At 42.7% G+C, this 16,628-nt stretch overlaps 1 protein-coding gene across 1 annotated transcript in view; it reads right to left on the minus strand.

The window, feature by feature from the left end:
• The window catches only part of Crybg1 (crystallin beta-gamma domain containing 1), a 195,187-nt gene that overhangs the window by 115,853 nt on the left and 62,706 nt on the right, over positions 1-16,628 (minus strand). Inside the window, exon 2 of the mRNA XM_057762700.1 lies at positions 1,333-1,465. Within this exon, the coding sequence (XP_057618683.1) occupies positions 1,333-1,465 (133 nt within the window). The remainder of the gene's footprint in view (positions 1-1,332; positions 1,466-16,628) is intronic.

Raw genomic sequence — 16,628 nt, forward strand, 5'->3', positions numbered from 1 at the left:
ACCTCGCTTTATAAGCCAGGGTATTCTTGAACCCGACAGCCTTCTGTCTTCAGCTCCCAGATGCTGGGATTCCAGGCATGAGCCACCGTACTTGGCTTGTGCCAACAAGTTTCCTTTCAATATAGAATTACTGAAGCAAATGTCTTTTGCATTTGGAGAGATTTCTTTCTCAACAGAGTATCCTTTTTATGCACCCTCACTGATGTTATGTTATAAGGAAAAGATGTATTCTGCCTCTTCTGGGGCCTGGCAGCAACCTAGCCCTCACTGTCACTGAGGGCATCAATCTGATCTCCTATACTGCAGATGCAGACATTACGGAAAGTGTCTTCATACATTTATGAGTGAACACAGTTAGCAAGAATACATATCTGCATTTCCTACCTCAGGGAAACTTTTCTTTTAAGAAAATATAATTAAATCAGAGATTGGAAGCAGGACCTTGTGTATCCCAAGTATAGAGAATGTTCTGTGAAAACACCAGCTAGCAAATCCTGACTGGGAGATGTGGCCATGTCTTGACTCCCAATGCTCAGGAGGCAGAGGCAGGAAGTTCTTGTGAGTTCCAAACCAGCCAGGGCTACATAATAAGATGCCGTCTCAAAAATAAATAGATGAATAAATAAAAATAAAAAAATTAAAATTTAAAAAAAGAAAGAAAAAGAAAAAAAAAGAAAAGCAACTAATAACCGTGTTGATCATCTAACCACAGGAAGAAGGCTAATGCTTTAGGGGGAAAAAAGCACAGACCCCAAATACTGATATTACAGTTCTGAATATGTCCTGAGTAACAGGAGAAAGGTAGACAAAGATCCATGTCAGTGAGGAAGAATGACTGATGGCAGTGAAGGCATGGACCCAACATATTCATTGAGACTCCTTTATTACCATACACATAGATACATTATGTTATACTGTATATTATATATTGTATATAATATATATTTGGTATCACACTGAATTAGATAAGTCATATATTAGATAAAATAAGCATAGCTAACCCTGTCTCAGAAAACCAAAAAGGCATAGCTATATAATATGTGTCTATATATAGTACATAATGTTCCTTATATGTATGTATTGTTTAATAAGATGGCTTATCTTAGATGCTTTAATTACTAAAATTATTTACTTCTGAAAACCATACATTGAAAATTAAACATTAAAGCTGGATATGGTGGCACATACCTTTAATACCAGCACTTGGGAAGTAGACACAGGCAGAACTCAAATTCAAGGCCAGCCTGGTCTATAGAGTTCCAGGACAACCAGGGCTACACAGAGAAACTCTTGTCTTAAAAAACCAAAAAAGAAAAGAAAATGAACAATTACCTTTTTAAACATTGCAGACTCTGTAGCTGAAGGGCCAGGTACCTCACTGGGGTTGTAAGATAACTGTGGTTCTCCACCATGCAGTGCGAACTCCTGGGACTCCTCTTGGCTTCCATCTGGCACACCCAAAGCTCTAGAAAGGGTGGAAATGGTTTCCCAATGAGTTATCAAGAGCTGAAAACTGAAGAGACTTAGAGACATCATTGTAGATAATCTGGTACTCTTGCAGCACACCATAAGTATGTCTTGATGATGTCACTATGTAGCTAACTGAATTCTTTTACATCCCATGAGGAAACAAATCCGAATGGATAGGCATACAGATAACCAGATGGATGGGAGATTCTGGCATGAGGCACACCATTTCATTTTGCAGTTTCTCAGTTGCTTTGCTGTCGCTACTGCTAAGAAAAGAAAAATAGCGAAACATGGTGATTCACACCTGCAATCCCAACACTCAGGAGTTGAGACAGGAGGACTGCCGTGAGTTTGAAGCCAGCATGGGCTACAGAGTGTTACCTTGTCTCAAAAACAAAACCAAAAACAGCAAACAACAAGTGACAATGGAATTCATAGGTTTCATGAACACTGGAATAAAAGTGGACACCGAATCCCAGTTAGAAGAAGGATCTACCAGGAGTGTCCAACCTGTGGACTGTGGGCACATTGGTCCTTGGCTACGAACAGCTGTAAACAAAGTCATAAATTTACTTAAAATATGATGAGGTTTTATGGGACTTATTTTTGTAGTTCAATTGTTGAGCATAAACTCTGTAGATGACAATGTCATGTACCAACATCCAAAGGCTAGCCACACCTGAAAGGTTTTGCCAGGAAAAGTTACTATTCCCAGGGTTATGAAATGCATCAGACCTAAATGAATGGAAAGAAGCTATTCCCTTTATCCACCCCCCTGCCATCTTCTCTATCACACATTTTCTTTGCATCTAACACTCATTTTATTCAAACATCTATCTATCCCTCATACATTTTGGAATCCATATCCAACCAAAGTAGTCAATCATGGCTGGTCCAATCCTAGTGTTTTGGTTCCTTTAACCAGTAATTAATTTAGGCATATCCCACGCATATCTCTTTGCTGATGATACCACCTTATGTCTCAGTGACCTGTAAAGTGTTCATTGTCACTATGGTCTGATTCTGACTGAGATGTGAAGGGCATGTGCTACAGGACTGGGGAATGGTCTCTGTTGAAAGAAACCCACAGAAAGAAAGAACTCTTCCTGTATGTTGTGCCTCCATGTTGTGGATACGTTTGATAGCTGACTTGGGACCATGCTGGGATTTAGGCCAAGAACAGACAGAAAAGAAAGCAGGACAAAGAAACAAGACAACAGATTCTTTGAATGCATGGTTGAGCTGCTAAATTATCGGCTCCAACACCAGCTTCATCTCCACTTTTTTGTGTGGATTTGATAATCCCCTATGTTTTTTAAGGCATTCTGAATTTAAGGCATTGGAATTAATACAAGGGTTTATAGATTTTTTTCCCCCAGCTAACCATATGTTTGAGGTTGGAATAGAGAAAGATTTAGGCTTTTCATGAAAAATATCAGTGAAGCAGGGAAAGCAGTAACCAGTCAAGGCCCCAGGTTTCACAGAAGCAGAAACTTGTGAGATTTTCTACAATATGCCGAAGGTAAAGAGACCAATGGGGCAACACCATAGAGTTCAGAGAAATTCAAGTCAATGAGGTAAGATCAGTAAGGAAGCTATGTATGGAAATAGTGTGTTTTTGTTGTTGCCTATTTTGTTTTTTGAGCTAGGTAACCCAGGTTAGCCTTGAACTTTCTATGTCAACAAGTATGATCCCGATCTCCTGACCCTCCTGCCTTTGTTTCTCAGCTATTGGAATTACAGGAGGGTACCACCATGTCTGGCACTCTGTGGGCATAATTTGGGGAAGACTATCCTCTACATCTTTATTAAAAAACATTCTTTGCATGACATTAAATGAGAAGGTACATTAGAAGCAGTGTTTTTTGTCTTCCTTCTATACACAGCAAAAAAAAATGTTGGTATAGAAAGGAACAAAACTAAAGGATCTCATAGATGTGTCATAGTGAGGTATTCTGTAATCCTAGCACCCAGGAAGTGGAGGCAGAAGGATTCTGAGTTCAAGGTCATTTGGGGCTGCATAGTGGGATTCAAAAAAAAAATAAAAGAAATTGTATGATTTCTTTAGCTAGAACATAACTTCACTCTCAATAAATTTAATACATGCAACATTTGATAGATAATATATAAAAGTCATCTTTGGCTGCATAGAGAAGCTCCATCATATACAACAACATCAACAAACCCAACCCCCCAAAACTAAAAGAGTCCTTCAGGCAACTTTTTCTTTAAGAATTTAAAGACTATATATATCTAATGTCTTTAATATATATATATGGATGCAGAGCCCTGAATCCTCGGGAGAATTTGGATGGCACCTGAACAACAGCAGAGAAGGTATGAAGACTTACCACGCTGTGCCTTTCATCAAGACCTGTCCTCATGAGCTGCTCCACTCTCCCTACCAATGCTCACCCGACCTTCTGCTCGCAAACATGCCAAAAGGACTAGCAAGTGAGAAAAGACACTTAGAACTTGACACAGAAAAGTTGTTCCTTATAAATTAAGACAGTTAAGCAAACTGTATAGATAGGCTGCTGTCCTTAATATTGTTCCTCTTTGGAGGAAAATATATGTTTATCAAATTAGCAAGGAGTTGAGGGGAGGAAAGTGCTCGTGTGTGCTCCCTGAGCATCATGATACTGAAGGCACAAGAAGCCCCTTCCTGCTGCGTCACTCTGAAGCTGGCGAGGCTGCTCCTACACATTGCGCTGGTGAGTCAGTCCTTGCCTGGACATAGTATAGACCCTCTCCCCTGTAAGTGACACAGAGTCTAACTCAGAGAAACCATTAAAAAAAGCTTGTTAACATATAAAACAAGAGGAATTGTTGAATCCAGTTGCTTCTAAATTCTGTGGTGGCTCCAGTCACGGGAATGGCAGGCTATCTTCCCGTGCATCTCCCTTAGAAGTGAGGAAATACTCTCCAGAAGGCATTTCTTGCCATGTGTCATACATGCCAAACCAGTTCCTGGACCTGTCCATTGAGGCTAGAGCCTAAAGGACATTACTGTCCACAGAATGGATGCCCAAAAACCCAGGATTCTGGTAGGAAAGAATGAGTAGAGAGATGTGGAAACGGACGTTCTTTATTTGCCACCCGGCTTTCTCGTGAAACATGCTCCCCACACTTACTGGGACATCGGTAGAGGTAGAAAACGTTTATGACTGAATCTGAGGCATCAAAGTAGAGACTTCTGTTATTTAGGCCTCACAATAGGCCAAATCCAGGTCAAATCCAGGTCACCGGCTTGCCCTCTTGACTTGTGGGGTTAAAAAAACAAAACAGCAAATTTGTGGTAGTAAGGCTTAGCACAGGGTAGATTCCATTTGACTTTCCTGAACTCCCGATCTCCCAAACTCAAGAGACTCATAGTTCCGAGGCAGGCTTCTTATCAGTGGCCAGTGAAGGAGAGAACTAGACAGGCAGTTCCAGGGAAGGGCCCTGCTTTAGTGCTAATCTGAAACAGGAAATGCTGTTTGTGGCACACCCATAACTTCAGGTCTGCCTTTGAGGGAGGTGGAGGTTCAGGTGCTGTGACTTCCCTTTCCTTGTGACCCAGATCCAAGCACTGCGGCTATGCACCTGGCCACACAAGGCATCCTCTCAGATTCTGCTCCAGGATTTAGGTGAGGGGTGAGGAGAGGCCACGTGATGTGTGGGCTGAGAGGTTATCACAAGACAGGGTTAGCCCCAGGGCAGCCTTTCCTACAACTCAGACGCTCCCACCAACCATAAGTACTTCCCACTTCCTCTATGTAACTTCCTATCTATACCCACAGAACTCCTAAACACAGCAGACTTACTGTATAAATACTTTTCCTAAAATACCATCCTTTAATCCCAGCACTTAGGAGGCAGCGGTAGGAGGATCTCTGTGAGTCCTAGGACAGGCAGAGCTACAAAGCGAGACCCTGTCCCCCAAACCAAAAAACAACCCCACAAACAAACAGACAAAAATCCACAGTCTCCAGACTGTAGAGCAATGGCTTAAAATATTACCTATGCAATGTTTTACACAGCAAGAAAATGCTCAGAGTCAGGGTAGAGGCTCTGTAGATTCTTAGCTAACTTTATAACTGCTTAGATGTCTAGCCATGCCAGATATCAACATATATAAAAAGGAACAAACCATACCCAACCTCTAGGCCACTGAGTGTCTGTGAGACCTAGGACTGTAACAGTTTGAGTTCTGAGGAACATTTGCATGTAGACTAGACACTGACAAATTTCCCTAGCCTAAAAGCCAACCTTGATATGATATTTGCAACAGCAAAGACCAGTTTGAAAGTTGTATAATCGTTCATGTCTACGTGAGTAAATCTTAGTTTCATCCCTAACCAGCAGGCCAGAGGAGCCATAAGAAAGGCTGAGCATGGTTTCCTGATGAGAAATTCAGGATTTGGAAATGAGTAAGTGGTTTCCTTTGGAAAGAGTCCTTGTTGAAAACCTATACAATCAGCCCATGTTCACACTTCTGCTATCCTCCTCAGCCCATGCTCACACTGCTACTGTCCTCCTCAGCCCACGCTCACACTGCTGTCTTCAGCCCATGCTCACACTTCTGCTGCTGTCCTCAGCCCATGCTCACACTTCTGCTGTCCTCCTCAGCCCACGCTCACACTGCTGCTGTCCTCAGCCCATGCTCACACTGCTGCCCTCAGCCCACGCTCACACCGCTGCTGTCCTCAGCCCACGCTCACACTGCTGCTGTCCTCAGCCCATGCTCACACTGCTGCCCTCAGCCCACGCTCACACCGCTGCTGTCCTCAGCCCACGCTCACACTGCTGCTGTCCTCAGCCCATGCTCACACTGCTGCCCTCAGCCCACGCTCACACCACTGCTGTCCTTAGCCCATGCTCACACTGCTGCTGTCCTCAGCCCACGCTCACACCGCTGCTGTCCTCAGCCCATGCTCACACCGCTGCTGTCCTCCTCAGCCCATGCTCACACCGCTGCTGTCCTCAGTCCATGCTCACACTGCTGCTGTCCTCAGCCCATGCTCACACTGCTGTTGTCCTCCTTAGCCCATGCTCACACCACTGCTGTCCTCTAGCTCCTGGAGCAGACAGATTTGTGCAGCTCTGTATTGAAGTGGTCAGTGGTAAATGCAAAGTCTTCAAAGTGCTGAGAAGAGTGATTGTGACTGCTCAGCCATGATGTCTATATCGCCATGGCTGTTACATACATGAACTCACAGCAGCTGTGGTTACCTGCACAAGATCAAGACACTTAAAGAATTTCAGCACAGGGGTATGAGGGGCTCCTGAAGCCCCAGTTCTAGTTGAGGGACAGCTGGGCAGAGAATCACTTTTCGTTGGGGAGGTGTCCATTGGAAGGTTATCTTGCCCCAGTGGCTAACCCCACAGCTATGGGCAGTATTAACTGGACTCAGTAAGTTATTTAAAAATGAGAACACCAAGTTGGGAGGGAGATGTATCGGGTGCACGGAGAGCTACAGGGAGGGAGTAAGGAGTCAGGGTGAATATGACCGTGATACAGAGGATACATGCATACAATTTCCTGAGGGTACATTTTTTAAAAAAAGAAAACAAAATCTTACATTGTTCTCAAAATTTACAGTGCTGGTCTCCTTTGAAGACCCTGGTGGCCCCGAGTCTTGAGGTTCTTTTTACTTTCTATAAATCTGCCTCAGGTTTTCCTAATATTGCTCTACCTCACCAACTTGTTCCTCAAGAATATTAATATGTATAGCCCAGTATAAAACAAGTTCTCAAGAATTTCAATAGCTATAGCCCAGTATAAAACAGGTTATGGACACTCCTTTATTCTGTAGTTATGGCTTCAGAGGTAGCATACATACGAAATAATTAAAGCAGAAAGGATGAGTGACTGGACCAGCCGTTTTCAACCTGTGGGTCATGAAGCCTTTGGGGGTCGCACATCAGATATCCTGCATATCAGATGTTTATATTACAATTCATAACACTAGAAAAATTATAGTTATGAAGTAGCATCAAGATAATTATATGGTTGGGGATCAGAACAACATTTGAAGGCTTGCAGCATTAGGATCACTGAGAACCATTGTTCTCATACTAGAAACTGCTATACTGTAAACTGATGCTGTACTGCCCTCTGTCGTCTAAACAAATATTATTACCGCTTTCCCCTAAACCTTACAGTTAGTGATAGACAAGAAAGTTATTAAAAGGTGCCTCCGTGTGCTCTGAGCTTGAGGCACCAGGTACTGCAGCCACTCTTTTGAAGAAGGTACTGGAAAGAAGGGTTCATAAATTTACTGGTCAACACAGACAGAAAGACACAATTTAGTACACCAACTAATGGCAAAAAAATGTCTATGTGGTATTTCTTTAGTTTGGCTACTAAATGGTAGGAAAAGGCTTTCTGGGTAGAGAAAGGCCTTCTGGGTAAACCCCACCCCACATTAGACTCTATATTAGATTACAGATACACACCACTGTATAATAGACAGCAGACCCGAGCCTGAAAAGGCCCTTTGGACTACTTGGTGTGATCTATTCAGTCTTGAAAAGACACTGTGTTTGAGAAACCATGAGGCCCACAGAACACGGAGGCTGATGACTACTCACGTGTGGAACTGGAAGCCAGGCTTCCGGAAGAGCCTCACAAAGATGCATCTAATGACAAGTCTAGATAGAACCATGTAGATCTGATATTTAACAAAACAGAATAGAAATCTATTTCCCTTTCAGGATCAAGGGTTTTAGATTTTCAAAGCGGGCTTTTTTCCCAAAGCAACACTGTCTCAAATTTACAATTTTCCTCAGCCAATGAGACGGTACATGCTCAAGAATTTCAGAGCGTTTAGGGCTAGTCACTGGGTATCTTAGCTGCTTATGTAACTCCTCGAAGCCTCGGTTCTCTCATCCAAGGTAATAATCAGATTGTAAAAAGGGAATTAAATTAGGCAATATTCATCAAGTGTGTGCCCCCATGCTGGCACTTCATAGGTCCTCAATAAATAGCAACTATTACAGTATACCTGGATGACAGGTAGCATTTCCTGAGTAACACTCTGGAAGGTATCACGCGGACAGCACTCTGAGGAAGCACGCTCCTAGCTAGTCGTCAAATCACCTCATTTGGCAGATAAATTCACAGAGGTTCAGAGATGTCAACCCTTCACATTCATGGGGCTAGTTAAGACTAGCAGTTCTGCCGGCCATAGTGGTGCATGCCTTTAATCCCTGCATAGGGCTGGGCAGGGTGATCTCTGTGAGTTTGAGGCCAGCCTGGTCTGTTACACAGAGAAGCCCTGTCTTGAAAAACCAAAGAGACTAGTAGTTCTAATTTCAAATTCTCAGCTAATGAGTTTTGTGCTCTCAAAACCTCCAGGTGGATGGGAGAATGGAGATAGTTTTTTATGTTCAATCCAGTTTCAAGAATTCTAAACATTTTCAACATTTTCGTTATATAAATGCAGGCATTTAGCGTCAACAATGGTAACGGAATGCCCAAACCGCCATCTAGTGGTTGTACAAGAACTAGACTCTGCTTGGCTTTTATAGTTTTGGCAATTCTTTCCCAAAAGGCAAGGTTCCCTGGCAGCCTTAACTCCCAGGTGGCCTTTACTTCCCTGGGCAGACTGTTGTAAACAGAGTTGTAAACAGCAACTCCAAGGCCCAGAGCATGTCTCAGTGGCCTGTGGGGATAGAAATGTCCAAGTGTCCACCATATCAGTACAATACAGATCATCTCTCCAATTCAGGACTTGGGACCTCTGCCCTAATACATTGGTGAAATCTAGGCTTCGGGAGCTTTAGAGCCTGTGAAACCTAGCAAGCTATCTGAGGGTCAATGTTATGTAAACTTTAGTTATTGGAATCACTTTGCATGATCAACCAACTATGAAATCTGCCCAGGCCCAGGCTGGTCTCATAAAGAGGAATGACCCCATTCTAGGCAGGAAAAGAAATAAAGGGAGGCTGAGAACCACACAACCCCAGACCCACCACACTACGCTCCAGAGAGCTGGCGAACTCTGGAGAGCTCTGGCCCTCGGGGTTGGGCTCCGTTTATCAAGAGTCTTGGGTTTTATCCATGGCCCCACCTGCTCTCATCCATGGCAGTTGAAGACCATGTCCACCGTACCCCAGGTTCCCTTTCTGACATACAAATTGAGCAAGTTTATACGCTTGTCCAAATTTAAGAGAAGGATTTTTGACTGTTCAAAGTTTCCTTTAAGTCGGCTCCAATTCCTATAATCTAGTGGTAACACAGAGAAAGTGGAACTTTTCTTTGGACGGCATCTGTACCCCCCCCCCAAAGAAAGGGCAGTGATTGTGCTAAGTTCATAAATAGTGAATTAACAATGCAAGGGAGGGTATTTTAAATTGCTATCTTAAAATTTAACTTTATTGTATTTACATGTATATGTACACGCCACAGAGGGTGTGAAAGTCAGAGGAAGACTTTTAGGAGCCCGTCCTCTCCTTCCATGGGGGGGGGGGTCCAGGGACTGACTTCGGGTCATCATACTTGGTTCCAGCACCTTTGCCTGCCGAGCTAGCTTGTAGGCTCTAAATCTATCTTCTATAAACACAAAACAAGGCTGCTGAAGACTAGACCATCACAGACCAGGCAAGGAGGAAGAAGCCTGGCAAAATATGGTTATAGGGTCATGAGTGGAGAGGACATCCTTCAAATAGCCAGAGGCAGGCCTAAGATGTCCTTCCTGAGGAGCCTCTTGCTCCAATCAGCTCAGCTCTATCCATTCATTCGAGACCCTTCGCCATCACACCTGAGCTTGCTTTGGGAGGTACAACAGGAGCAGCCTCCTGAGAACCCTTTGATAGATACATTGCACCTTTGACAGTATCTTACTCAATACCCTATCTCGAGGGACTGAGTGGAGAAATCTGGTTTTATTAAGCTCCGTGAAAAGCTTTGTTCCCTCATCTATAGCCTCTCAGACAATGTGGACCATGAAACGCGATAATGGTCAGTACTGGTAGTTGCAGAACTTTATGAAGGCATTTCCCTGCAGACTCTTTCTCTGGCCTCACTGCTCTGCCAATCCTGCTTTGGCTTCCCAGTCTTTTACCTCTTTGCATAGCGGACTGGATGGAACTCACTGTAAGTCCTTCAGAGGAGACAGAAACAGAGAGACTCTAGTTCCCAGCCTCACGATGTCTTCAGTACAGTAAGTTCTCAACCAGCCCCCACTACTACTTCCAACAATGCTCCCATTACCAATGACTCACCATTCTGCTGTACTCTCATTTGAAAGCCGTTTGATGGGTTAGCACTATAAGAAATGACAGTCCATGGCGCTTCCTTCTTCTGAATCCAGTCTGTGCTGTCCTAGCTCCCTTACCCATCTGTGTCCCAGGCTAATTTGTTACCAGTGGTTTACTTCCATTATAGTTATCAGTGGCTCTTCCTCTCATCTGGAAGAGCAAACTCTTAGGGGGGTTCCTGACATGGCATAGGACAACGTCTGTCATGTCACACATTCAGGGAGGGATTCCTGGGTGAGTTTTCAGAGAGGGATTCCTGGGTGAGTGAACAGAAAGTCCCTCTGCAAAGGTGGGTCAACTCATGACCCGGCAGTGGCTTGCAGATCCTGTTTCTGTCCTGAGTTCCTAACACTGTCAATATAAAGCTTCAGCCCAAAAGCACCTCCTTCCAACCACAGGAGTTTCATGTTGGGCTGCTCCATCTGGTACTAGTTTTTAGAAGTCCATGGTGACGTGATGGGTTTTGAAGCTGGCTTTATAGCATGTTTGATATGCACCTCAGCCTGCTTTGTTTATCTTTACTCCACCTTAGCTCACTAGTCCAAGACGACTCATATCAATGATGATGAATAAGACTGTCTGAAACCCCAAAGCTCCTGAAGCATGTGGCACAGAACTCACACGCACTCAGCCTTCCAGACACTCACGAGTCATTTTCACCAGTCCTATGCCCTGATTATACTGGCATTTCTATAAACGTGACTACTTTGGAGGCATTTCTAGAAACAAAGTTTTAAGAAAAATTGTGGTAACTGGCAATGCGCCGTATCAAAATCTTTCAGCATTTGCTATACTTCCCAAATTCTCCTTGTCTCACAAATCAGATCCTCAACTTCCTCCAGCTATACATCAGAGGTTTAGAGGCTGTCTTCCACACAGCAGCTCTGTAAATCCTTTAAAAACCTGTGTGAAAGGAGTCTAATGTTACCAGACACCGAGCCTCCAGGTATGATGGGCTCATTCCTTTAAGCCCAGCACCAGGGAGATTGAAGCAAGAGCCGAGGCCGAGGAGTAAGATGCTATCTTGAGAAAGAAAACACCAAAAAGAAAAAAAAAGAAACCTGAAATATTCTTACATATAGTAAGGTATTTACAATAAAGTTTTCATAATCATGTGAAAATAAATTATTTAAAAATATGAGGGTTGGTTTCTCTATCTCTAATTTTCCAGGAAAAGCTTATAGAAGTTAGAGGTAGGCATTTGTTGTTTGTTTTTGAGACAAGATATTGGTATGTAGCTGTTGCTGGCTTGGAACTTGCTATGTAGAACGAGTTGGGCTTGAACTGCTGGCAATTTTCTTGCCTCTGCCTCCTGAGAGTCCTGAGACAAAGGTAAATAGCACTACACTAATGTTAGAAGTTAATTTTTATATTCGTTTCTCGCTGTTTCAACATGCCCAACTTGCCCAATTTCTAAATACTGGATAGTTGTTCAACAGTATAAAATGGCCAGTAATTAAAACATAATTCCCAATTGCTTGAATCATACCTTTTGGCTTCTCCCATCCATCTGCACCAAGTGGGTCAATTCCACAAGAGACCAGAGTTGCTTAAGGGCCTCCTAGATACATCCTTTCATAGTGACTAGAATTGCCATCATATTCATAATGAATGACTCCAATTAGTATCTTTAATTGATGCTAATATTACAAAAGAAAACGCTAATTAAAAATGCATCTAATTAAAACCACTTCTAATTAAAAACCAATAAGGCTACCTCAGGGATCCACATTTGCTATCTGTCTGAAGGAGACAGAGCTGGGGAGCCCAATTTGAGACAGACTGATGGTGATCATCTCATTTCTCAGTAAGAGAAACCTTCTGAGGCACAGAGGAAATATAAGTGTCCCTACTTTCCATATACCTTAATACAGTTGTCCTTTGAGAGATGCTGTTTGTATGATCCGCACATCAAGTCCAGAGTCCCCATCCCAAGGGACCTCAGTAGAGCTTTAACTCTTCACTCTCCTCCCGAACTTAAGACTTCTTTAAAAATTGATTTGTATGTGTCTGTGGTGTATGTATGTGTGCGCCATCCACCTATATGGGGGAACATGTGCTTGTGTGCACAAATGCAGAAACCAGAGGGGAACATTAGATGCCCTAGTATACCCATCGTATTCCCCCGAGATAGGAATCCAACTAAAAATGGAATTAAGTTGACAGCCAGTAAGTCCCAGCAGACCTCCTGTCTTTATTCCTCCCAGCAATACAGTTACAGGCACATGAGGCGGCCACAACCAGAGTTGGCGGTGTTGGGATTCAAACTTGGGTTCTCATGCTTGCACAGCAAGTTAGTTCTCTTAACTAGTACGCCGTTACTCACTCCCGGACCCTATTTGTGGTCATAAAGGCCTGTCTGCCCTTTCCTTCTATACACCTTGTGCATGTCTTTGCTTGGGTTTCCTGTCAATGTCCCCTCTCCCTTTGGAATATTTGGCTATCAAATGCCAGCAAATCTAGCTTATAAAGTCATTTCTCCAAGTTCTTGATTGCAAGGAACCTTGTGCTTCCTTACCCTTTAACCATCTGCTCTCAAAGGAAATGTACCAAAATTCTTTGAAGGGTAATTGATTTATTCCACTTTAGATACAGTGTAAGAACAGTGGTTTGGTCTCTAGATGGTGCCCTGAAATATTAAACCACAGGGACAAAAAAGAAAAAGAAATCATTATGGACTTCTCCAATATTGGTTTTTAAAAAAACAAGAAAAACAATAAAATAGTTTGAGAAAGTGTTTTGCTCAAGTGTAGATTATTGTTTTATGTGAAAAAGAGAATATTGAAAAATAAATCAAGATCAGTCAGGAAGGGATAGTGCTCGGAGACCTTTTCAGACAATGTAGGACGGAGCAGTGCAGGGTTTTCCTCCCTAGCAGAAGTCGCTATCTCTGACTTCAGGAAACTTACATCTTCCCTCCTCTTCACACGGAGGCACCACAAGTTGTGTGACCTTGGGCTTTACACCCATTCACAGACTAATGGAGGCTTACGATGAGATGGAAGGAGAAGCAAAGAATGCAGGCAAAAAGAAGTAGAAGAGTCAAGAGCACTTGTTGCTGTTGCAGAAGACCTAGGTTTAATTCCTGGCATCCATATGGTGGCTCACAGCCAACTCCCAAGCACTCAGGTGGTGCAAATACATACACATAAAATACATCCTAAAAGTAAAAATTAGAAAAAAAGAAGTAGAAGAGAATTGGGAAGTGAAAAATCTTCCTTGGCTAAGACTAGGAAGAGTGGAAAGAATCTCAAATAAGTTAAGGACACTTTCGGGAGGGGAGAGACATGGATAGTAGGGGAGGGAGCAGGGGCCCAGCTTAACAAATGCACAGCACTGAAAGGTGTAGGCAGGAGACCCTCACTCACTCCAGCCTGAGCTCAAAGGCACTAGTCTCTTCACTGAGCAAGAACCGAAGAACATGTACAGGCAGGTCATGGAACTTGTTTCCAACCAGAAGAGGCCATTATGAAATAGACTTTTGTAGATAAGTTGGCAACTTCCTGTGGTTTGGTGTTGTTTATTAAGTGTTCATATTTCTCAAGTCAGTTACAGGCTTTTAGAGAGCAAAGATTCAAACATTTTCCTAGCCCCATAACGCATGTTCAATAAATGCCTTTATTTATTTGGAGCTTTAGTGGGGATATAAAACAAGTCTTCTCTTGTGCCACTGGTTAGCTGGGGATCCAGGCTTCTAGCTCGGGGAGAGAGCTGAATCACCAAACCACAAACATTCTGTCCCAAGAAAATATTTATTTTGTTTAACAGGATTGTAAATGAGGGAGTGTTATCCCCTCGGTAGACTGGGGACTGTGAGTCAACCATCTGTGTACACAGCGGAGTCTAAGTTCTAAACTCAAGACAAAGGCAGTTTTACAATGTTTGAACGTGAAAATCCAGCACGAGTGAGCAGAATGGCTCTGTTTGTTTTCATTTTCTTCGCCAAAAATATTTTCACACTGGTTTTGTAACAAGTATGCTTAAATATAGTCAATAATTCAAAAAGAATTATTATTTTTTGCTTTTTGACATAGGGTATCATGTATTCTAGGCTAGCCTTGAGCTCACTCTGTAGCTGAGGCTGGATTTGAATGCCTGATCTTCTTGCCTCTACCTCCCAGATGTTAGAATTGTAGGCACATGCCACCACCTTTGACTGAAACTTGCTTTTTTATGAACAAGGTAACATCAGACATAAGAAAATGCTTCTAAATTAAGCATTTCATAACATTAAAAAGGAAATAAGTTGCACTACTATTTTTCATTTGACATATTGTTTAATGTTGAAGGCTACATTGGTATTTCCTATAGAGATTAATTTTTACTGACAAGAGTAAAAATAATTTTAGTTGCAAAGCTAATTTCCTGTAAAAGAGAAAGAGTGGAGGAAAATGTATAGCACATTCCTATCCAGACAATTACAATGAGAAGGATTGAAAAACTAAAAAGAGAAAGCATGAGGCTCCCCTTTGCAGAAATGCTGGAAGTGAAGCACTTGCTCTCGAAGAGGCCTAACCTTGGCTCCCAGTATACACTGACCACTCACGACGGTCTGCAATTCCAGTTCCCCAGCACCGATGCTCCAGTTCTATTGCATTTGATTCCCCCTCCTCCCCGGACTCCACAGGCACACACATAATTAAGTAAAAACATTACAGGGAATATTTATCCTAAAACAACAACAGGATGTAATTTTGCAAATTGCTCCTGTCTTGTCTTCAGTGCTGCTGAAGGACACTAATGGTTATAGACTTTAAGTAAGCAATTTGTCCGTACTTCCTAAGTGTCAATATCTTAGCACAGCATCCTACATCTCTACTTCTAGAAAATGATTCTGAGCAAGTCATTGAAGAACACTACACTTATTTGCAGAGGTGCCTATGGCAGCATTATTTCTTACTGCAAAATTTGCAGACAACTCTTTAGTTTTAAATTTAGATTTAGGCAATCATGAAATTGATGCACCTCCATGTTATGGCATGCCATTTCCCCTTTAAGACACAGCAGTAAAGCTTCTGATGCAATGGCCAACAAGGAGATAGGCAATGATCTGCCAACTGGGTAATGCACCAGAAACACAGTGGGGGGCAATACACGGTACCAAGCAGTGTCATCTCCCGCAAATTGGATCCCGAGGGTTTAGAGTCTCTCCTATATTTTCTGAACTTGCCACACCTCCTGTTTTAATCAAAACATAAAACAGTCAACAAAAATGTTTGAAAACTCCTAATGGGCTCCTTTAGGAAGTTTAAATAAGAATTTTTGAGTGTGAACAATAGAAGATGGAATCCTGAGAAGGGATGGAACTTGTCACATAAATTAGTAAACTATTGACTTAGGCTTTTCCTTCCAATCTAAATTTCTCTTTTTTGATTCGTTAGGCTGATAATTCCCAACCTAAATCATGGACTGCTCCAGGTTACTGTCAGTGAGTTCACAAGAGTCTGGTCTTAGATGATTTCCAAGATAGCATCTGTTTTACACACAGACTCACAGGGACCATCACCTGTGTGAGGTAACCACTGTCTGGAGAGTTAAACAGCAGTCGTTCCATGGAGCTGTGTGCTTCTGGCAGCTAGACTGCGGTGGAGAACACAGAAGACTGACAGAATTACTGTTTGCTTGTTTATTTATTTATTTACTTACTTATTTGTGTGTGTAGGGGGGACATGCACATCTATGTTCACATGTGTGTCAGTGCCCTTAGAGGCCAGAAGTGGGCACTGGATCACCTGGAGCTGGAGTTAACAGGCTGTGAATTGCCCAGCATGGGTGCTGGGAACCAGACTTGGGTCTTCTGCCAGAGCAAGTCAGCCCTCTTAAGCACTGAGCCACTCTCTGACCCCTCATTTTTGTAATGAGAGTTTCCTGGGACCACCACTGCCACAGTGGCAATTACAATGTAGAAGTGT

The sequence above is a fragment of the Chionomys nivalis genome, chromosome 2, assembly GCF_950005125.1.
Source record: "Chionomys nivalis chromosome 2, mChiNiv1.1, whole genome shotgun sequence".
NCBI lineage: Eukaryota > Metazoa > Chordata > Mammalia > Rodentia > Cricetidae > Chionomys > Chionomys nivalis.